The following is a 22,577-nucleotide window of genomic DNA, read 5'->3' as shown; positions in this document are numbered from 1 at the left end:
CTTTCCTTCCACCCCAATTCCCCTACTTCCAACTTGTACCAGCGATAATTTACAGCAGCTAATTAACCTATCATAGGCCAAGATTTTTCAAAGTTGCATGCATGTAATTGGATTCCAGCTTATTTCCCAAAGAAGTTAAGATCCCAGAAAGAGAGAGAACATTTTCTGACAAGAATCAGTAACTCTAATAACGGCAATGGCAATTCAGGGTTACTGGTTCCTGAAAGCTTGTGTGTAAATGATGTGTGTAGACGTCTTTGTTATCTACACACATAGTTATTTTGTATTTTATTTAATCAAAGGATTGATTAATTGAAATACATTAGCACTTACCTTCTTAGATTGCTCTATCACTGCATCAATATCCTAAAACAAAAGGAACAAGATCAGTAATGGCATCAACAACACAATAATAACTAAAGTTAGTTAAAGGTAGCTGATCAAACATAAAATAATGTTAGCTATTAATGACAGTAGTCTTCATTTGTTAACTACCAAATATATTTTACTTCTGACGAATGCAATTATGGATGTGTAATATCTTTTCAGACAAATTAACACAGCTTTAGAATTAACAAGTCCTGTCTTGCATGTAGCCCTTCACAAGTCTCACACTTGATGTTTCAAAGGGTTCACACAAAGACATCTTTGGCCAGATTTTGCAGTAGTAATGTTGGCAAAACTACAGTCAATACTTCTTGAAACCAAAGCAGTAAAACTCCATTAATCTGACAGACTTGGGACTTTTGTGGTGCCAAACCATCAGTTTTTCCCAGGGTATCAGATGTTATTTTATTAATACTCCAATACACTTCTAATTCACTTTTCTAAAACATGATACACAATAACAGGTGAGCAGAAAGTGCAAACATCACCTGGTGACCCAGATGCCAAACTACTGAGATTTCCGAATGGTCAGATCGTGGATTATCCAAATCGAATTGTTTAATGTGGAATTGCACTGTATTATTTGCAGTCATTTCCACAACAATTAAATTCATTTCTATTCAAGTAACTTTTAACTTGTTATTTACAAACCAATCCCACAATAGCCTGAAAATCTTATACTTAACATACTTGTTATACACTAAAGATCTTACACTTGTTTAGAGTTTTTGACATGCTCAAAATGTTACAAAGCACTTCACTGCCAATTAATTACCTTTTCTGTTGTTTTGTAGGCAAATTGCAGTCAATTTCTATATAGCAAGGACCACAAAGAGGTAAAAAATAGCCTAGACCTTGTTAAAAATGTAAAAATAAGCCTCAGATTTGCAATGCATGAGACCTAGTTTTGTGAGATTCCTTGGCTGCTTTCTATCATTCATGAAGACCAAGGCACATACACAAAGGAATTGGTTATACCTGCTTAAACACACACAAACCTATTTGCTCCATGATCTACATTTGCATAGGGTGTATAGAGAAATTATATTGGGAGCCTGATCTGAAGTAGAAGGGGCAGAGATATAATCATGGTAGGAGGGAGACAGCTGAGAGAGGAGAAAAGTATTGGGAGAAACAATTGTGGAGGTGGTTCATTTGGGATGCTGATCAGGGAGGAGTGTTGATGTAGTCAAGGAGACGATTGTAGTGTTGGAAAGATGATTGGGAGGAGAAACATGGAGATGCCCTGGTGATGGGAGTGTAAGTTACAGAGGGGCTCAGGGTGATGGTTAGTCAGGGTGATGAATAAGGGAAACGTGTGCTGCGAAATGAATAGGGTGTAGAGGACCACTCAGTGAGATGATCAAGTTGGGAGAGAAATTGTTCAGGTAGATGACAGGGGGCATGGGGTTGTTTCAGTGGGGGAGATGATGAGGGAGTTTGGAAGACAATCCAGAAGACTTGAAGATATTAGCTGGCAGTTGGGCAGGGGAGTGGTGAAGGAGAGGAGGGCAATGATGTTACAGAAACAAAGGACTGCAGACACTGGAATCTAGATGAAAAACACTATGATGCTGGAGGAACTCAGCAGGCCAGGCAGCATCCATGGAGAAAAGCAGGCAGTCAATACTTTGGGTCAGAACCCTTCTTCAGGACTGAAGCCAGGAAGAGGAGAAGCCAATATATAGGAGGGAAAAGCAGAGCAGTGATAGGTGTACAAAAGAGGGGAGGCGGGGTGGGCACAAGGTGGTGATAGGTAGATGCAGGTAAGAGATAGTCATAGGCAGGTGTAGTGGAGGTGGGGAGAGCAGATCCACAAGGGGATGGGTCAAAGGCAAGGAGAGAAAGGAAACAAAAAAAGGGTAGAAAAAGGAGATAGGCTAGGAAAGGGAAGAAAAGAAGCATGGTTGGGGGGAGGGTGGGGAAGGGGTGTGGGGATTATTTAAACATTGAATTCGGCATGAACATTGAATTCTCCCACTTTAAGTCCTGAAGAAGGGTCCTGACCCGAAACGTTGACTGTCTGCTTTTCTCCACAGATGCTGCCTGGCCTGCTGAGTTCCTCCAGCATCATAGTGTGCAATCATTAGCGATGGAGGACACGTTATACACATCAGACTCCCAGGCAGCAGAGGGTTGTATTTTTAATGCCAAGGAGGCTGAACCCATTTTTATTTTACACCATTTGACATCACTGTGTATGCCAGCAATCTCCATACAAATACACATCAAACATACAGAAGACCTGATTCAGAAATCTGACATCATATTGCTGGCACACAAGGTATCTGATATTTCTGCTGATTGCATTTTGTTATAATATTCAATCACTTTGCACATTTAAACATTATATTAACAGAGCTTCTTGGCCAATGAATTTACTTATTGTAAAGTATTGATTGAAAGCAGAATGCTGACACCAAAAAGAGAGTTCTGTTCTTCTTCCCTGTGCAACTATTCAAGCCCCTTGATTTAAAGCATTATCTTAAAAAAAATTCACACTACTCCCAAAATACTGGACTTAATTGCCTGGATCATGTGCTCAGTTATATCATGATGCTTGGTCATAACCCCCGATTCAGAAGTGAGAACGCCAGCAAATAAGCCAAACTGACTACAATGACTGCATTTTATCACTGAAATTCAGGCTGTAGCTTTAGAAAAGAAACACTATGAAATTACTCTACCATATCCAAGTTTTCAAAATATTGAAAATAGATGTATTGCTGTAATATATATTTATTAATGTAACATTTTGCACAAAATATTAATATATACAGATTGTGCAATAAGTGCCAGGTTAGGTGCCAATTTACATGAAAATCATCCCATGGATATTAAAAATTACATAAATTCAGCCAAGCATTGTTCCAACATTTAAAGGGGTAAGTGATAATACTTGGCAATTACTGACAGACTGCATTCCATAACATTTTGTGCATTTTCTGTTTTTATTTCAGATTCCAGCAACCATGGTATTTTTCTTTTGTACGTTAACAAGGTTTCAGAGTGGAAAATAAATTTTGCCTGTCTAGTTTTGTAAACCTTTGAGGAGTTAATCTCTCAACTTGATGGCAAAAAGGTAAGCAAGTCCATTAAAACTAAGGTCAATGTGTATTAAGACCAATACAAAAGACAAGGATGAATAGCTGTTTACGTTGAGAGTGGTCATGTGAGTAGTATGCCCCAGGTGCTTGGAGCACCACCTATTCAGGGCAGAGAAAAACGACATTTAATACCTATTGCCAATGCAAAGATCTAGAATACATGCTGGAATGACCTAAAATAGGTAAAACATAATGAATAAAACAAACTAGAAACAATACTTTAAGGTATGCAAGGTTGTAAAGTAAGAAGCAACAGGAAGTACATTGTGTTAACGTATTAACAAATGTTTCTTTACTCAGAGTATCGGTTGCTAGGTGGATTGATCGAAGCAGTTTGCTTTTGCAATTAAATGCTGTGATGAATGGATAATATGAATGATATAAAACTCACAGCCCTTTATCATTCATAGAATCATACAGCACGGAAACAGGCCCTTCGGCCCAACCCAGATGTGCGGGGCAAGTTTTTTTTAAAACACAGAGTGGCGGGTGCCTGGAACGTGCTGCTTGGGGTGGTGGTGAAGGCAAATACAATAGGGGTGTTCAAGAAGCTTTTAGATAGGCACATGAATGTGAGGGAAATGGTAGGATATGGACATTGTGTAGGCAGAAGGGATTAGTTTACTTGGGCATCTTATTATGAATGTAATTGGTTTGGCACAACATTGTGGGCTGAAGGGCCTGTTCCTGTGCTGCACTGTTCTATGAGCATCCACCTTATCTACACTATGATTTTATACACCTCTCTAAGGTCACCCGTCAGCCTCCTATGTTCCAGGGTAAAAAAAACCAACCCAACTAGCCTCTCCAGTCCTGGTAACATCCTTGTGAATCTTTTCTGCACCATTTCCAGCTTAATGACATCCTTCCTATAGCTAGGCAACCAGAAATGCACACAATACTCTCACCAATGTCTTGTATAGCTGTAACACGATGTCCCAACTCTTGTACTCAGTGTTCTGATCGATGAAGCAAGCATGCCAAATGCCTTTTTCACCACCCAGTCTACCTGCGTTGACACTTTGAGAACTACGTATCTGTATCCCTAGGTCTCTCTGTTCTACTACACTCTCCATGGCCCTGATCTTTACTGTGCAAGTGCTACCCTGGTTTAACTTATCAAAGTGCAACACCTCGCACTTGTCCAAGTTAAATTCCTTCTGCCATTCTTTGGCCCAATTCCCCAGTTGATATATATCCCATTGTAATCTTTGATAACCCTCTTCACTGTCCACTATACCACCAATTTTGATGTCATTCGCAAATTTATCAATCATGCCAACTACATTCTCATCCAAATTGTTAATATAGATAACAAACCACAGTGGACCAGCACTGATCCCTGCGGTCCATCACTGGTTGCAGGCCTGCACTCTGAAAAACCTTCCACTACCACCCTCTGACTCCTTCCACTAAGTCAATTTTTATTCCAATTGGCTAGCTCACCCTGGATCCCATGTGATCTAATCTTCCAGACTAGCCTAACATTCAGGACCTTGTCAAAGGCCTTGCTAAAGTCCATGTAGATAGCAACCTCTGCCCTGCCCTTGTCAAGCCTCTTCACCACCTCTTCAGGAAAACTCGTTCAAATTTTTGAGATATGATTTCCCATGCAAAAAGCCAAGATGACTGTTCCTAATTGTTCATCTTTCCAAATGGTGGTAGATCCTGTCCTTCAGGCACCCCTCCAGTAATGTTCACACCAATGATGTTAGGCTCACTGGCTTATCCTTGAAGCCCTTTTTAAAAAAAAGGGCACAACATTTGCCACTCTCCAGTCTTCCGGTACTTGCTGATCCTCCTCCACAGGAATATGTGCCAATACTGCCCTCTAGTGTCGTTAGCGTTTGTAAATAAGAGCACGAGTGAAAAGCTCTCTGCAGAAAGTCATGTAGTTGGCATGATTGATAAATTTGCGAATGACATTAAGCATGGGTTAACTTTATGCCCTTTCCAAATCAGTTATTCATAAGATAATGTATTTGCTTTTGTACGACTGCCAGGGAACTTAAACTACGTTGTTCCAGAAACATCATTGAACAGTCCAGGGACAACATGGTTTTCTTAGCACAGCATCAGACTGGAAACACAACAAAATGAGTCAATCACTTATCTTTCATCTCTTTGGGTCACATACTGCACTGCATCAGCCCCTCCCAACAACTCCTTTATCCACATGGTACAGGACAGCAGCTTAAAAGCAGGCATTTATCATTATTTAAAAATATATTTTAGAAATAAAGGCATCTTCTGTGTTCAAATCAAATAGGATGAAACTGAGAAAAATGTCTACCGTTTTATGAACAACCTATCCGAATAGACAGTTTCAGTCCTGATGCAGGGTCTCGACCCAAAATGTTGACAATTCCTCCCACCCCACAGATGCTGCTCGACCTGCTGAGTTCCTCCAGCAGTTTGTTTTTTGCTCCAGACACTCCTCATACTGTGCATGTATAGTCATTAAGCTTTAATGTGCTTTCTATTGTTCAAGTACTCACACTGAAGCTTGATTCTACAAACACCTCCATGCACTTTTCACCAAAGACCTCTGGATTGTAGGCAGTAACTAGTAATTAGTGACTAATTATTATTTACCATAGAACAATACGGAACAATACAGGCCCTTCGGCCCACCATGTTGTGCTGAAGTGTAAAGGGCCTGAAAGCAATCTGTAACAAATGCTTCAGAATTAGGGCATAATCTTGGACTTTCAGGCCTAAATGTTTAATTTCATTTCATCATTAAAAAAAATCAGACCCAGGATCAGGATCACCCCGGTTGCTTTTCCCCTGTCTGAAAGAGTGTTGCTACGCTCGAAGCAGCAAGGACCAGGAATGCACCCTCCGACCAGGCGCCAGGAAGCGGAGACCTGAAATATTACACTATAATAATTGACATTTTAAGAGGGCAGTGGGTTCTGGTGCGAATACAAGGGCCCGGAGTCCGTGTTCTTACTGTTTGGAAATCCGGCGCCGCCAAGTGACAGTGGCAATCGATGAATCCGCTCATGCTGCCCGGACCACGACAGGGTGCACCTCACCACCCTCTGACATTAGCAAGCTGCAGCGTTTCACTTTCGGATTTGCCTATTTTTGAAGTCTTCTGCAAATTAGCAAATTGAATCTATTCTGCACGAACAATACCAGATGGAGCTCTAATAATTGATTTATTGGGGACGTACATTCCTGCCGCGACGTGGTTGACCGCAGCTCTACCGGAACCAGAACTTTCTCGCCGGAACTGTCGAGGGTTGCACCCGGCGGGTATTTTAGCGGGTCGGAAAAGTGGCGGCAAAGTCTGCTGGCGCCCGGGCGGTTTGAAAGTTGAACCGAACTAACGGACCGGGCGGCGGGTGGATGGCGTGGCCGGGCGTGCGCGTGCGCTGCTGCTCGCGGCGAGCGGTGCTGGCGGCGCTCGAGCGCTTGTCGGAGCCGCTGCGCGACCGGCTGCAGGGAGAGCGGCAGCAGGAGGCTCGGCGGGTGAATGAGTGAACGGGGGGAGGGAGGGGAAGGGGGGAGGGGGGAAGAGACGGGGGGAAGAGACGGGGGGAGGGGGGAAGAGGGAGGGAGGGAGGGGGGAAGAGACGGGGGGAGGGGGGAAGAGGGAGGGGGGAAGAGACGGGGGGAGGGGGGAAGAGACGGGGGGGAGGGGGAAGAGGGAGGGGGGAAGAGACGGGGGGAGGGGGAAGAGGCAGGGAGGGGGGAAGAGGCAGGGAGGGGGGAAGAGGCAGGGAGGGGGGAAGAGACAGGGAGGGGGGAAGAGGGAGGGAGGGGGAAGAGGCGGGGGGAGGGGGGAAGAGACGGGGGGAGGGGGGAAGAGGCAGGGAGGGGGGAAGAGACGGGGGGAGGGGGGAAGAGACGGGGGGAGGGGGGAAGAGACGGGGGGAGGGGGGAAGAGACGGGGGGAGGGGGGAAGAGGGAGGGAGGGGGGAAGAGACGGGGGGAGGGGGGAAGAGGGAGGGAGGGGGGAAGAGACGGGGGGAGGGGGGAAGAGGGAGGGAGGGGGGAAGAGACGGGGGGAGGGGGGAAGAGGGAGGGAGGGGGGAAGAGACGGGGGGAGGGGGGAGAGGGAGGGAGGGGGGAAGAGACGGGGGGGAGGGGGGAAGAGGGAGGGAGGGGGGAAGAGACGGGGGAGGGGGGAAGAGGGAGGGAGGGGGGAAGAGACGGGGGAGGGGGGAAGAGGGAGGGAGGGGGGAAGAGACGGGGGGAGGGGGGAAGAGACGGGGGGAGGGGGGAAGAGACGGGGGGGGGGGGGAAGAGACGGGGAGGGAGGGGGGAGAGACGGGGGGAGGGGGGAAGAGACGGGGGGAGGGGGGAAGAGACGGGGGGAGGGGGGAAGAGACAGGGAGGGAGGGGGGAAGAGACGGGGGGAGGGGGGAAGAGACAGGGAGGGAGGGGGGAAGAGACGGGGGGAGGGGGAAGAGACGGAGGGGAAGGGAGGAGGGGGGAAGAGACGGGGGGAGGGGGGAAGAGACGGGGGAGGGGGGAAGAGACGGGGGAGGGGGGAAGAGGGAGGGGGGGAGGGAGGGGGTGGGGGGAAGAGGGAGGGAGGGGGGAAGAGACGGGGGAGGGGGAAGAGGGAGGGAGGGGGGAAGAGACGGGGGGATGGGGGAAGAGGGAGGGAGGGGGGAAGAGACGGGGGGAGGGGGAAGAGGGAGGGAGGGGGGAAGAGACGGGGGGAGGGGGAAGAGGGAGGGAGGGGGGAAGAGACGGGGGAGGGGAAGAGGGAGGGAGGGGGGAAGAGACGGGGGGAGGGGGGAAGAGGGAGGGAGGGGGGAAGAGACGGGGGGAGGGGAAGAGGGAGGGAGGGGGAAGAGACGGGGGGAGGGGGGAAGAGGGAGGGAGGGGGGGAGGGAGGGGGGAAGAGACGGGGGGAGGGGGGAAGAGGGAGGGAGGGGGGAAGAGGGTGGGAGGGGGGAAGAGACGGGGGAGGGGGAAGAGACGGGGGGAGGGGGGAAGAGACGGGGGGAGGGGGGAAGAGGGAGGGAGGGGGGAAGAGACGGGGGAGGAGGGAGGGGGGAAGAGGGAGGGAGGGGGGAAGAGACGGGGGAGGGGGGAGGGGGGAAGAGGGAGGGAGGGGGGAGGGGGGAAGAGACGGGGGGAAGGGGGAGGAGGGAGGGGGGAAGAGACGGCGGGAGTGCGGCAGGGGGAAGAGGGAGGGGCAAGGGCGAAGAGGGAGGGAGGGGGGAAGAGACGGGGGGAGGGGGGAAGAGGGAGGGAGGGGGGAAGAGACGGGGGGAGGGGGAAGAGACGGGGGAGGGGGGAAGAGACGGGGGAGGGGGAAGAGACGGGGGAGGGGGAAGGGGGAAGAGGGAGGGAGGGGGGAAGAGACGGGAAGAGGAGGGGGGGAAGAGACGGGAAGAGGAGGGGGGAAGAGACGGGGGGAGGGGGGAAGAGGGAGGGAGGGGGAAGAGACGGGGAGAGGAGGGGGAAGAGGGAGGGAGGGGGGAAGAGGGAGGGAGGTGGGAAGAGACGGGGAGAGGAGGGGGGAAGAGGGAGGGAGGGGGGAAGAGACGGGAAGAGGAGGGGGGAAGAGACGGGGGGAGGGGGGAAGAGGGAGGGAGGGGGGAAGAGACGGGGGAGGAGGGAGGGGGGAAGAGGGAGGGAGGGGGGAAGAGACGGGGGGAGGGGGGAAGAGGGAGGGAGGGGGGAGGGGGGAAGAGACGGGGGGAAGGGGGAGGAGGGAGGGGGGAAGAGACGGGGGGAGGGGGGAAGGGGGAAGAGGGAGGGAGGGGGGAAGAGACGGGGGGAGGGGGGAAGAGACGGGGGGAGGGGGGAAGAGACGGGGGGAGGGGGGAAGAGACGGGGGGAAGGGGGGAGGAGGGAGGGGGGGAAGAGACGGGGGGAGGGGGGAAGAGACGGGGGGAGGGGGTAAGGGGTAAGAGGGAGGGAGGGGGGAAGAGACGGGAAGAGGAGGGGGGAAGAGGAGGGGGGAAGAGACGGGGGGAGGGGGAAGAGACGGGGAGAGGAGGGGGAAGAGGGAGGGAGGGGGGAAGAGGGAGGGAGGGGGAAGAGACGGGGAGAGGAGGGGGGAAGAGGGAGGAAGGGGGGAAGAGACGGGGAGAGGAGGGGGGAAGAGGGAGGGAGGGGGGAAGAGACGGGGAGAGGAGGGGGGAAGAGGGAGGGAGGGGGGAAGAGACGGGGAGAGGAGGGGGGAGGAGGGAGGGGGGAAGAGACGGGGGGAGGGGGGAAGAGGGAGGGAGGGGGAAGAGACGGGGAGAGGAGGGGGAAGAGGGAGGGAGGGGGGAAGAGACGGGGAGAGGAGGGGGGAAGAGGGAGGGAGGGGGGAAGAGACGGGGAGAGGAGGGGGGAAGAGGGAGGGAGGGGGGAAGAGGGAGGAGGGGGGGAAGAGGGAGGGAGGGGGGAAGAGACGGGGAGAGGAGGGGGGAAGAGGGAGGGAGGGGGGAAGAGACGGGGAGAGGAGGGGGGAAGAGGGAGGGAGGGGGGAAGAGACGGGGAGAGGAGGGGGGAAGAGGGAGGGAGGGGGGAAGAGACGGGGAGAGGAGGGGGGAAGAGGGAGGGAGGGGGGGAAGAGACGGGGAGAGGAGGGGGAAGAGGGAGGGAGGGGGGAAGAGACGGGGAGAGGGAAGGGGGAGGGAAGAGGGAGGGAGGGGGCGAAGAGGGAGGGAGGGGGAAGAGACGGGGAGAGGAGGGGGAAGAGGGAGGGAGGGGAAGGGGAGGGAGGGGAAGAGACGGGGAGAGGAGGGGGGAAGAGGGAGGGAGGGGGAAGAGACGGGGAGAGGAGGGGGGAAGAGGGAGGGAGGGGGGAAGAGACGGGGAGAGGAGGGGGGAAGAGACGGGGAGAGGAGGGGGAAGAGGGAGGGAGGGGGAAGAGACGGGGAGAGGAGGGGGGAAGAGGGAGGGAGGGGGGAAGAGACGGGGAGAGGAGGGGGGAAGAGGGAGGGAGGGGGGAAGAGACGGGGAGAGGAGGGGGGAAGAGGGAGGGAGGGGGGAAGAGACGGGGGGAGGAGGGGGGAAGAGACGGGAAGAGGAGGGGGGAAGAGACGGGGGGGAAGGGGGAAGAGGGAGGGGGGGGAGGAGACGGGGGAAGGGGGGAAGAGGGGGGGGGGGGAGGAGACGGGGGGAGGGGGAAGGGGGTAGAGGGAGGGAGGGGGGAAGGGGGAAGAGGGAGGGGGAAGGGGGAAGAGGGAGGGAGGGGGGAAGAGACGGGGGAAGAGGGAGGGGGAAGGGGGAAGAGGGAGGGAGGGGGGAAGAGACGGGGGGAGGGGGGAAGGGGGAAGAGGGAGGGAGGGGGGAAGAGACGGGGGGAAGGGGGAAGAGGGGAGGGGGGAAGAGACGGGGGGAGGGGGGAAGGGGGAAGAGGGAGGGAGGGGGGAAGAGACGGGGGGAGGGGCGAAGGGGGAAGAGGGAGGGGGGAAGAGACGGGGGGAGGAGGGGGGAAGAGACGGGAAGAGGAGGGGGGAAGAGACGGGGGGAGGGGGGAAGAGGGAGTGAGGGGGAAGAGGGAGGGAGGGGGGAAGAGACGGGGAGAGGAGGGGGGAAGAGGGAGAGGAGGGGGGAAGATGGAGAGGAGGGGGGAAGAGACGGGAAGAGGCGGGAAGAGGAGGGGGGAAGAGACGGGGGGAAGAGACGGGGAGAGGAGGGGGGAAGAGGGAGGGAGGGGGGAAGAGACGGGGAGAGGAGGGGGGAAGAGGGAGGGAGGGGGGAAGAGACGGGGAGAGGAGGGGGGAAGAGGGAGGGAGGGGGAAGAGACGGGGAGAGGAGGGGGAGGGAGGGAGGGGGGAAGAGACGGGGAGAGGAGGGGGGAAGAGGGAGGGAGGGGGAAGAGGAGGGGGGAAGAGGGAGGGAGGGGGGAAGAGACGGGGAGAGGAGGGGGGAAGAGGGAGGGAGGGGGGAAGAGACGGGGAGAGGAGGGGGGAAGAGGGAGGGAGGGGGGAAGAGACGGGGAGAGGAGGGGGGAAGAGGGAGGGAGGGGGGAAGAGGGAGGGAGGGGGGAAGAGACGGGGAGAGGAGGGGGGAAGAGGGAGGGAGGGGGGAAGAGACGGGGAGAGGAGGGGGGAAGAGGGAGGGGGAAGAGACGGGGAGAGGAGGGGGGAAGAGGGAGGGGGAAGGGGAGGGGGGAAGGGGAGGGGGGAGGGGGGAAGAGGAGGGGGGGAAGAGGAGGGGGGAGGGGGGAAGGGAAGAGGAGGGGGGAGGGGGGAAGGGAAGAGGAGGGGGGGAAGAGGGGGAGGGGGGGAAGGGAAGAGGAGGGGGGTGGAAGGGAAGAGGAGGGGGGTGGAAGGGAAGAGGAGGGGGGGTGGAAGGGAAGAGGAGGGGGGGTGGAAGGGAAGAGGAGGGGGAGAGGGGAAGAGGAGGGGGAGAGGGGGGAGAGGGGGAAGAGGAGGGGAGGGGGAGGAGAAGAGTGGGGAAGAGGAGGGGAGAGCGGGGGAGGGGGAGAGCGGGTGAGGGCGGGAGAGGGGAGGGGGGGAAGAGGAGGGAGTGAGGAGGGAGGAGAGGGGCGAGTGAGGAGGGGAGCTGAGGGGGGAGGGAGTGTGTGAGGGGTGGGAGAGGGAGGGAGGGAGTGTGAGGGGAGGGGGTGTGGGAGAGGGAGGAAGTGTGTGAGGGGAGGGGGTGTGGGAGAGGAAGGGAATGTGTGAGGGGAGGGGGGCGAATGGGCGGGAGTGTGAGGGGAGGGGGGGGCGAATGGGCATGGGAGGGGGGGAGGGGGCGTGGAGGGAGGGTGTGTGGGGGAGAGCGGGGAGGGAGATGTACGAGGGCGGAGTGAGGGGGTGGGGGGTGTGGTCGGAGTAAGTGTGAGGGAGGGGGCGTGGGGGGAGCAAGGGGATCAGAGGGGGTGCGTGGGGGGAGCGAGCGGGGGAGGGTGTGGCAAGCGGGGGACCAGGGAGGGTCAGGGGATGAGGGAATTTGCGAGGGTCGGGGAGCGGGGAGGGTCAGTGGGTTGGGGGAGCTGGGAGGGTTGGGGGTGGGGATCTGGGGCAGCAGGGGAAGGGTTGGGGTCTGTGGGGAGGGGGATGGGGGTGTGGGGAGCAGAAGGAGTGGGGTTGGGGGTAGGAGAGTGAGGGTGTGGTTTGGAGCAGGAGTTGGGGGTCGGTGGTGTTCATGTTGTGTGTAGGGGAGTGGAGATCGGTGGGGAGGGGAATGGGGGTGTGGGGAGCAGAAGGAGTGGGGAGAGGGGGATTGGGGTAGGAGAGTGAGGGTGCGGTTTGGAGCAGAGGTTGGGGGTTGGTGGTGTTCAGGTGGTGGGTAGGGGAGTGGGGGTTGGGGCCGGGGTAATTGGGAAGAGCTGGTGGGGGATGAGGAAGGGGCTTTGGATGGGTCGGGGGGAGAGTGGTGGGGGTTAGAATAGGGTGAAATGGAGGATGTGGGTGTATCTCAACAAATCACCTAATTAGAATTTTTTTGTTTTCTAAATTGTATTAATCTGGTTATTTTTTTATTTTTGAATATATGCCATAAATTTTGTAGATATTTGAAACAGCTGTTCAGGAGAATATCCTTATCAATGGAATGTTATGGCAAGAAGTTTCAGAGGAAGAGGATCTCAGATATGGTATGGAGCGATATAAACTCCAGTTCATTATCAGAATATATGGTGGAAACGGAAGTGATAAGATAGATGTTGAACTTAACAGGAGATCTTACCTTTGAATTCTGGTGGCAGTTGTCCAGCTCCTCTTTCATTTTGCTTAAATCTAGGAAGTGCTGCACTTTTATATAACCATTCTTAAACTTTTGCTCCATCTGGCATAACAGTCAAAATTCCCCAGTGGCTAGCCATTTTAATTCCATTTTCCATTCCCACACCAATGTGTCTGTCCACAGCCGCTTCTACTGCCAAGTTGAAGCCAACAGCACCTCATATAACACCATGGTAGTCTCTATCCTGACAGCATGAACATCGATTTCTCCAACTTCTGTAAACCACTCCCCCCTCCCTCCCTCTTTGGTGTCTCTCCTCCCCCCCCCACTTAATTTTCATCGATTGTCCTTATTTTTCATACAGGCATCTCAAGTTACAATGCACGTTTAACAATTGACCTGGTTTCAAGTTTATTTAAATGGTTTGAATTTCAAATCAAAATGTTGAATTATGGTGGAACCTAATAGCTTCCATTAATTATCTTTTTCTTTGTTCATACTTGTAGCAGACATTGCACTTTGATTAAATTCTGCTTCTGAATGCACAAGAAATTACTTTGCAATTTAAATCTCTCTGAACTTAACATTGTTAAAATGCTGTGCTAGACAACAGGATGTTTTAATGTGTTTTTCTGTTCATTTCTCTAAAGAAACTGATTTCAGTAGGCTGTGCCATTAATTGCAAAAATTCTTGTTGATGTTATTATCTGGCAAAGAAAGTCAATTTTTACTAAATATTCTGATATAATTTTATTTTCAGGAAATGGCATAAAGAATTTGGATGACGATTTAGATGAATGCATTAAGGAGACAACCTCAAAACGTAAACAGTTTCCCAGAAAGATCATTGGACATCTTGCTAAAACCATGAAAGCAGAAAGGGAATTGCTGGTATGTTTTATTCTCAGTTTCTTTATCTTTTGTGTTCTAGGGTCTCTTTTTCCAGGGCAGAAATCTCAAATACTAGAGGGCATAGTTTTAAGGTGAGATGGAGAAAGTTTAAAGGAGATTTACGAGGCAAGTTTTGTTTTCTTTTTACACAGAGTGGTAGGTGTCTGGAACGTTTTTCCAGGGAAGATGGTGGAAGCAGATATGATAGTAAGATTTCAGAGGCCTCTAGACTGGTACGTGAAAGGATACAAACCACGTGCAGGCAGATGGGATTAGTTAAAATGAGCATAGTCAGCACAGTCATCTTGGGCGTAAGGGCTGGTTCCTGTGCTGTACTGTTTTATGTTCAATTCATTTCATAAAGTCTTGCTGTTAATATATTGCATAAACTACTTTTATATAGTACAGACTTCATGATATATGAAAGGGAATTTGCATTAATTCCTGGGTTGGCAGCCTTGTCTATAATCAGAGAGCAAGTAGACTGGGCCTGCATTCTCAAGATTTTAGAAGTTTGATAGGTGGTCTCATTGAAGCATTAAATTCCTTAAGGGCCTCGATAACCAGGCGCAGTGCTGGTGTTTTCCTTGGCTTGGGTATCTCAAATCCATTGTCACAAATTCAAAGTAACTGGTTTACTGTGAAGAATAGAAATGTCTTACCCAAGTGGTAATAACTTTGTAAAATCTCTGCCAAAGATAGCTGTTGCAGGTTCAGTCATTGAATAAATCATAGGTAGAGACATATAGGTTTTTGGATATGACTGGAATCAAACAATGAGGTAAGTATAGGAAAGTCGTGCTGAGCTAAGAGATCACAGGGCCTACTCTTTCAGTTTATCTTGTGTTACAACGGAAGAAAGAGGGTAAAATCTCCCACTTCTTGACATAAACATCCAAATAAGCTTTTTAAAGGAACAGCAATTAAAAGAAATCCTGCAAATTGGGACTTTGGAAAAGAAACACAATCTCGTTCTTTACTCCTTTTCAAATTGAGTACCATTTCCCTCAACTTAATTTATATTCTCTGTACTGCTCAATTAATTTTTTTTATTTCCTATAAAATGGAGGCCTTTTGGTTCATTGATCGATGCTAAGTTTCAGATTCCATTCCACCATTTATTTCCCTAAAACCTATTCTCTCGCACATGCTTATTGACACCCTCCTGATTCTCCCACGAGCTACCTATGCTAGGAATAATTCACAGTATCCAATTAATCTAACAACCAGCATGTTTTTAGGGTGTGGGAAGAAAGCAGAACACCTGGGGGTAACCCACACAGTCAATAGGGAGAACAGGCAAATTCCATCAATACTGCATTTATGATCAGGATTTACCTTAAGTCACTGGAGCTTTGGGACAGCTGCACTGCCTGCAGCATCACTGCCACCCTTTCTACACAGATTTAATTCAAACTAGATTAACCACACACACTTTGGCTTCAAAAGTTGGTCAAAGGTGGGTATCTTGTAAAATGTTGATCACTTGATTCCCAGAGTGTTCCATTATCTATAAGTTAAGAATGCACTTGAATTTGCTTGACTTGCTTAGATAGGTGCAACTTCAACAATAATGAAGAATTTCAATATTATCTGGAAAAAGCATCTAACCTCATTGACATCCCATCCATCCCCAAGATGCCATTTGCAACTTCCAGTGCCAGTACACATTGGCTTGAATATATCATTTAGACGCGTACAGCACACAGACTTTTCAGCCCACCAATGCCATGCTGACCACCAAGCCCCATTTATACTAATCCTACTCAAATTTTTTTAAAATTCACCCCACATTCCCATCAATTTACCCGTCACCTACACTCTAATAATGGCCAATTAACCTACCAACCTGCACATCTTTGGGATGTGTGACGAAACACACACACCTGGAGGAAGCCGAGGAAATCACAAGGAGAACATGAAAACTCCGCACAGACAATGCCAGAAGTCAAGATGGAACCCAGGTTTGCCTGCCAGAGAGATGCAGTCACTAATTTTCTGCTCCCCAGGCTTTATATCCATAAGGCTTGAGTAGTTGACCTTCACAGCAATACAAAGCATCCCATGTCCTTCCCAGAAGACCCCCAGTGAAAATCTTACTGCCCAAGCTTTCACTTGTTCAGATGTTCTTTACTATTTTGCATCACCTGGTCCAGCCACAGTGCACTTCTGCTTTGCAGTACAAGCTAGTTTTAAGTGATGTTCAAAAGTTATGAAATTGTGCTCCCTGCTGATATGTGGAGGCATTGACATGCAGCAAGAGTTGCTATGCACTCTGCACTTCAATCAGTATCATAGTTGATGTGGAAATTGGCTAGGAGGTAGGAAGCAGAGGGTGGTGGTTGAAGGTTGTTTCTCGGAATGGAGGTTGGTGACTAGTGATGTGCCGCAGGGGTCCGTGTTGGGACTCTTGTTATTCATTATTTATATAAATGATTTGGATGCAAATGGACAATGCTTGATCAGTAAATTTGTGGATGACACAAAATTAGGAGGTGTTGTTGATAGTGAAGAAGGTTATCATAGATTACAGGGGGATCTTGATCAGTTAGGGAAGTGGGCCAAGGGGTGGCAAATGGATTTCAATACAGATGAGTGCAAAGTGATGCATTTTGGAAAGTCAAACCAGTTTTGGACTTGTACTATGAATGGTAGGGTACTATGGAGTATAATGGAACAGGGAAACCCTGGAGTACAAGTGCATAGTTTGTTGAAAGTGGCATCACAGGTAGAAAGTGTGGTGAAAAAGTGTTTAGCACTCCGGCCTTCATCGGTCAGGCTCTGAGTATAGGAGTTGGGAATATTATGTTGTAGTTGTATAAGTCATTGGTGAGGCTGCACTTTCAGTACTGTTTACAGTTTTGGTCACTCTGTTATAGGAAAGATGTGGTTAAACTGGAAAGAGTGCAGAAAAGATGTACGAGGATGTTGCCAGGGCTAGAGAGCTTGAGTTATAGGGAGAGATTGTCCAGGCTAGGTCTTTATTCCTTGAACGTAGGAGAATGAGAGGCAACCTTATAGATAGAAATGTTTAAAATTATGAGAGGCATAGATAAGGTGGATGGTAATTGTCTTTTCCCCAGGGTAGGGGAGTCCAAAACAAGGGGGCATAGATTTGGGGTGAGAAGGTAAAGATTTGAAAGGGACCTGAAGGGCAACTCTTTCACCTAGAGGATGGTGAGTATATGGAATGAGCTGCCAGAGGAAGTGGTTGAGGTTGAGCTGAAGGGCCTTTATCTGTGCTGTATTGCTGTATGACTCTAGGTATTCATTGTCAGGGGTGGTGAAATTGATTCCTGTTAGTATTTGTGATGCAGTCTGCATCTTAGATCGCTTAATTATTGAAATAACACTACTTTTTAAGTGTTCTAATTGATTTAGTTTGTATTTGGTTTATTACTGCTGTAAATTTAATACAGATTTCACTCTTGCAGAAGCTTTATCAGCCAGCAGTAAATATGCAAATGAAAATGGAGGTCCATCCAGAACAAGGTAATCACCTAGCACAAATTTTTGCTGTGGACCTGAAGTTGATGTAATACATTTAACATGATAAAACAACAGAAGGTAGTTTACAGGAGTGTTGTAAAACAAGTCTACATCAACAGCTGCATCATTTAAATGTTGTAATTGTACCTGCCTTTACTACTTCCTCTAGCATCTCCACACACCCACAACCCTTTGTGTGGGGGGTGTGTGTGTGGAGGGAGGGAGTTGTCCCTCAAGTCCCCTTTAAATCTTTCTCTTCTTAAATTTATGTACTCTAGTTTGAGACTCCCCTACCCTGGGGAAAAAGACTGACCATCCACCTGATCTACATGCCTCATGATTCTGTATAACTATAAGGTCATCCCTTGGCCTCCTATGCTGCAGGGGGGGAAAAGAAAGTCCCAGTCTATCCAGCCTCTTATAACTCAAGCCCTCATATCCCTGTAATATCCTTGTGAATATTTTCTGCACCCTTTCCAGCTTAAGAACATCCTTCCTTCCTATAGTTGGGCAACCAGAACTGCACACTATACTCCAAGTGTGGTCTCACCAGCGACTTGTACAGTTGCAACATGATGTTCCAACCACTGTAGTTGCCAACTCTTTTTGGTACTCATGCATGGGCCAATTTTAATCAGTACATTTTTCATTAGTATCCAAGGAGACTGAAATAATGAAAACTACATCAAACATTTCTCAAGATATGAGTGACGCAATGAAGGTAAGAATTCCACATTACTCTATATTTTCAGTATTATCTGAAGGAAACTCGATCAGCAGTGTAACACAAATTTCAGAGGCTTCAGTTTTCTTGAACTGTAAGATTTCAACAAGAGCTTTTGGTAGGTATTTAGGAGTACCTCTCAGTCCTGCCCTAGTTTGGTGTATGAGGTCTTCAGTTCTCTCTGAGTGGCTTTCCAGTTCCACCTCCCAAATAATACTCTTGGCTAATTGAAATGGTGCAGTGTAAAAAGCATAGTCATTAGTCTGTGGAAAATTTCTCTAAAACAAGATGGATGTTTGGAATCATTTAAGTGTTCATATGATTTTTCAATGATTATTATAATGCATACATCTGTCCATCAAATGGAGGTACCAGACAAAAAAAACTTGATTGGTTGTCTGAGCCAGGATCCACAATTTATTTAGATTTAGAATCAATCCTTTCAAGCACATCATTATTAGCCAGTAGTTAAATTTGCGCAGAGGAGACACCAGAGACTGCAGAGGCTGGAATTTGGAGCAACAAATATGCTGGAGGATGTCTGTGTAGACAACATTCTCTGCCCTGCCCTTGAGCAGCCTCTGGGGGGGGAAGAGAGAAAGGAATTGTTGATGTTTTGGGTCAAAAATCTGCATTTGGACTGGAGGACAGGCATATACACAGATGTTTTTCCAATTGTAGCCACTAGATGGTAATATTAAGAGATCAAGAAGAACACTGCAACCTATACAGAGCTCCACCCAGTGGCTGGAATTAGATAGTAAAACATTGGATCAAATGATGGAGAAATTGTTGGTGAAACCACTATTTGCTGTTGTAACCTTGTGAAACTGACAGTAACTTTTTTACCTAAAGTGGACCTGGGACCATATCATTGCCTGATATGAATTTCTGGGTCCCAAGTCTGGGTGTGAGTATGTATTCAACTGTGGATGCTAGTGTACCACACTGGTGGGCACACATCTGTCACTATTACATGGGTACAGTGCTGGTGGGCACTGGTCTGTTGCTATATCATCAGTCCTGTAGAGATGTGTACAGGTCTCCTGGCCCTAATTACAGCTTCAAAGAGCTCTTTTGAAGAAGCTGGTATGAGCACAAAATGCTGTAAGATTTTTTTTTGAATTACCATCCTTGTCATAACATCCCTCAAATTTTACACTTGTTAGAGGTAACCCTTTTAGATGAACTTGAAGTACTTTGGTTACTGAGGCTGTATAACTTCTTGACTTAATCGACTGGATAGGATTTGCCTGGGAGAGAAAATGTGGAAAAAAAATCACTTGGCTTTTGTGTATTTTCCTTGGCTTGAACAAAATAAATGTGGTGTAATAGCACCAATAACCATATTTTTTGTTTCCCCCAAGGATTTGCCAGTCTTTATGGAGAAAGCACAAGGACTTTTGCAAACTCTGAGTCTTGCTCCTGTCGTGAAACAATCGCAGACAAATAAGACTGTCTTCTCAAATCATACAGAGATGGAATTCCAAAATGACAAAGGGCAAGCTTTTCCAATTGGAAACACGGATGTCACTCCCATAGAAACAGATAAAAAGAAATCGCTGAGGAATCGTAGTTCACGGAAAAGAAAAATAAATTCTTCTGTTAATCACAAATATCCGAAGCGAAGACTGCATCTTGGTCAATAAACCCTTATAAATGTTTAGTTCCAACAATTTGTATATTCCTGTATAAAATATAGTTATGTTTTCTGTGAATGTTAGACAAATTGAATGTTAAGCAATTAATACCCAAGTGTGCAAAAGATTATGGTAATATCAGCAGATGTAAAAGATTGAGCCTCATCATATTAACTACATGATGGAACAGAACACTGGGGGTCCATAAGAGAGGGAATAAAAGTAAATAGAATATTAAGCAGGTGAAGTATTAACATAACACACATTTGTCATCTTGCCCCATTTCTGCAGAAGATGCTAGACTTGGACCTTGATTTATATATTAAATTGCTCTTTGTTTTTCTGCATTTCAAAATTCTCTAGAGTGATCGATTTTCTTTTGTAAGATTGCAACATCCTTTTGAAAATGTGAAAAATGGTTTAATTTTTGTTTTAGTGAAGCTGGGGAGAAGAAAAACTCTTTGAATCATTACCCAAGTTGCTCCAACATTATTCAAATATGATATTGTTACTTTGAACAAATTTATATTCAGAAACTGAAATATTAAGCAAGCATATAAATATGATAAGAATCTAGGCAAATTAAACTGTTAAGTCAGTTATGGATTTAATAAAGATGTGGCACACCTTTATACATTTTTGTTTAATATTGTAAAAATCCATAATTGTACATTCCCTTTAGCATGTCTACATCAGTTTTATAATTTTAAATAGATTTTTAAAAACTGTAAATAGATTCAGTTAAGTTATGATTTTCTCTGACATTGGGAACAATGCTTTATAATAGGAACTTTGTACTGTCCATTGAAAATATTATATTGTATTTTATCCTTCCTGTACTAATACTGAGTATTATGGAACTTGAAACAGTTGATTAATTTTGACCTGATCTGTGCCATTCAAGACCAGTGTTACAACTATTTCCTTTTGGGAATCCAAGTAATCATAAATGGTTAGAAATTGCTCAGGTTAATTGCAGGTGTTTAATTGACTTTTTAAAGTATAATTTTGCACTTCTGTAATCTGATAATTAGTGCATAGCACTGATATCTGCATTTATGCTAAATAAGTAAATGCACATAGTTATCACCTTAACTCTCCTACTCTGTTTATTGTGTGTGCTATATACAAGATGCATTGCACCTACTTACCAAAGCTTCAAACTCAATTTCTAGCTAAGTGGACTGAGGCACCAATCGCATGGGTAAAGCACATGCTGCATTCTCCCCTCCTTGTCACATGCCATCCTGACTTCAAATATACAATGGGTGATCTTCCATGCTGAAACTGTGATGCCTGGCTGTAGATTCCTCAGCCAATGAAAACAGCTTCCCTACATCCAGCTGTAGGAATTTTGTAAATTTCAATGACATCTCTCATACTTCTAAATGCAAAAGAATAAAAGCATAATCTACTCAAACTCACCATCCCAGAAAACAGTTTTGTAAATCTTTGCTGCAATCCCTCTATGGTAGTATATCATTTTTTAGGTTAGTATAACAAACTTGTATGTAATAATCCAGGTGCATCTTTCATGTTCTCAAGCTCTAAATTAGTGGACTGTGCACAGTGTTGGGAACAGGCTAGAAGAAGGGTTAGACTAAAAAAAATGAAGAAAGCATCCATGCAGGATATACTCAATAGGTAAGTACTGACATGCCATGATCCATGGTTTGATTCTTCTGACGTACATAATTGTTAAATGCTGAATATTCTCATCAGAAACTTAAAAATGGATTCTGAATGTTCTTCACAATTTCATGAGGATGTTGCACTAGTGAGTTCCACTCTCAAACAGTTCAAACTCTGCCTTTTGTGCCATATGTAATTGAAACCAATTGTTAACTCCTTACACAGGGTTCCATTCTGCTCTATTCGACAGATTTGTCATTGTAGTTGTCCCCATTCCTTTTACTAAGGGTAATTCCAGTGATGCAGGCAATGGTATGGAAGGGACAAAAAGCTTTTTCTTGAGAAGAGGTGACAGTATCCTGGTTGGTTGTACATGGTTAAAGCAGAACCCTTAGCTATGGAGGGTGGGGCTTCCAAAATCTGAGTTGTTGAGACTTAAGTTTATCCAGACTAGACTTTACAGTTGTGAAGTCTTGTGCATCACCATACGTACACTACACACCCTCCCTAGGACCAATGTAATCTCCTGGGAGAGGTCAAATTGAATACAAAAACCAAGCTGATTAGAGGAAACATAATACAGGAAAATTCATCTCTGATCCCACCGGGAAACTGAAACCAGACCAAAAGGCTGGTCTGGCCCTAATGATAGCTCTGTCTTGTACAAGGTGATCTCTTCTGCAGCTGGTAGTAGTTTTGGTACTCACTTGAAAAGATTTATGTTCATTGAAAGACTCAGGGACCAGGGAGAAAAGAAAATCTTAGTATTTAATCTACTTCTATCTTTACAGAATTTCAGGATTGTGATCCCTAGTCCTGACCTTAATAAGTTTAATTAATGTGTCTACTTAAACATATTCTAATCTCTCTTTTATAAAACAATTTTAACTTCTTCCAGCTTCAATCTGAGGTTCCCACCTGCTTTAAGAAGATCAATATCATCCTGGTACCTAAGAAAAATGAGGTAACATGCCTTAATGACAATCGTAACAGTGGCTCTGACATGCACCATCATGAAGTGCTTCAAGAGGCTGGTCGCGGCACACATTAACTCCAACCTCCCAGACAACCTCGATCCACTGCAATTCACCTACCGCTGAAATAGGT

The 22,577-nt window shown here is 47.9% G+C and overlaps 2 protein-coding genes across 4 annotated transcripts in view; one reads left to right on the top strand and one right to left on the bottom strand.

Annotated features, from left to right (window-relative positions):
* tatdn3 (TatD DNase domain containing 3) overlaps positions 1 to 6,722 on the bottom strand; it is a 31,230-nt gene extending 24,508 nt beyond the window's left edge. For both annotated transcript variants that reach the window (XM_052012623.1, XM_052012624.1), the window contains exons 1-2: positions 6,451 to 6,722; positions 334 to 366 (exon numbers count right to left, since the gene is read on the bottom strand). In XM_052012623.1, the coding sequence (XP_051868583.1) occupies positions 334 to 366; positions 6,451 to 6,504 (87 nt within the window). In that variant the 5' untranslated portion in view covers positions 6,505 to 6,722. The remainder of the gene's footprint in view (positions 1 to 333; positions 367 to 6,450) is intronic.
* A 12-nt stretch (positions 6,723 to 6,734) lies between these two features.
* nsl1 (NSL1 component of MIS12 kinetochore complex) lies at positions 6,735 to 21,143 on the top strand. Of its 2 annotated transcripts, XM_052012620.1 has the most exons (7): positions 6,735 to 6,974; positions 12,921 to 13,005; positions 13,855 to 13,985; positions 14,138 to 14,218; positions 17,420 to 17,477; positions 18,128 to 18,195; positions 19,566 to 21,143. In XM_052012620.1, the coding sequence occupies exons 1-7, from the start codon at positions 6,852 to 6,854 to the stop codon at positions 19,845 to 19,847; spliced, it is 828 nt and encodes a 275-aa protein (XP_051868580.1). In that variant the 5' UTR covers positions 6,735 to 6,851; the 3' UTR covers positions 19,848 to 21,143. The 2 variants fall into 2 exon arrangements, with proteins under 2 accessions (XP_051868580.1, XP_051868581.1); XM_052012621.1 differs by lacking the exon at positions 14,138 to 14,218 and having other exon boundaries at positions 19,566 to 21,140.
* Positions 21,144 to 22,577: the final 1,434 nt, after the last annotated feature.

Source organism: Pristis pectinata, chromosome 3 (assembly GCF_009764475.1).
Source record: "Pristis pectinata isolate sPriPec2 chromosome 3, sPriPec2.1.pri, whole genome shotgun sequence".
Lineage (NCBI taxonomy): Eukaryota > Metazoa > Chordata > Chondrichthyes > Rhinopristiformes > Pristidae > Pristis > Pristis pectinata.
The sequence above is the reverse complement of the archived record's forward strand: the minus strand, read 5'-3'. Positions and strand labels throughout refer to the sequence as shown.

Bases quoted from the DNA above. Each gene is read 5' to 3' on its own strand.
- nsl1 (XM_052012620.1), top strand. From the start codon at position 6,852: ATGGCGTGGCCGGGCGTGCGCGTGCGCTGCTGCTCGCGGCGAGCGGTG. The intron at 13,006-13,854 runs GTATGGAGCGAT...TTTTATTTTCAG, and splicing joins GGAAGAGGATCTCAGATATG to GAAATGGCATAAAGAATTTG. The intron at 17,478-18,127 runs GTAATCACCTAG...ATTTTTCATTAG, and splicing joins GGAGGTCCATCCAGAACAAG to TATCCAAGGAGACTGAAATA.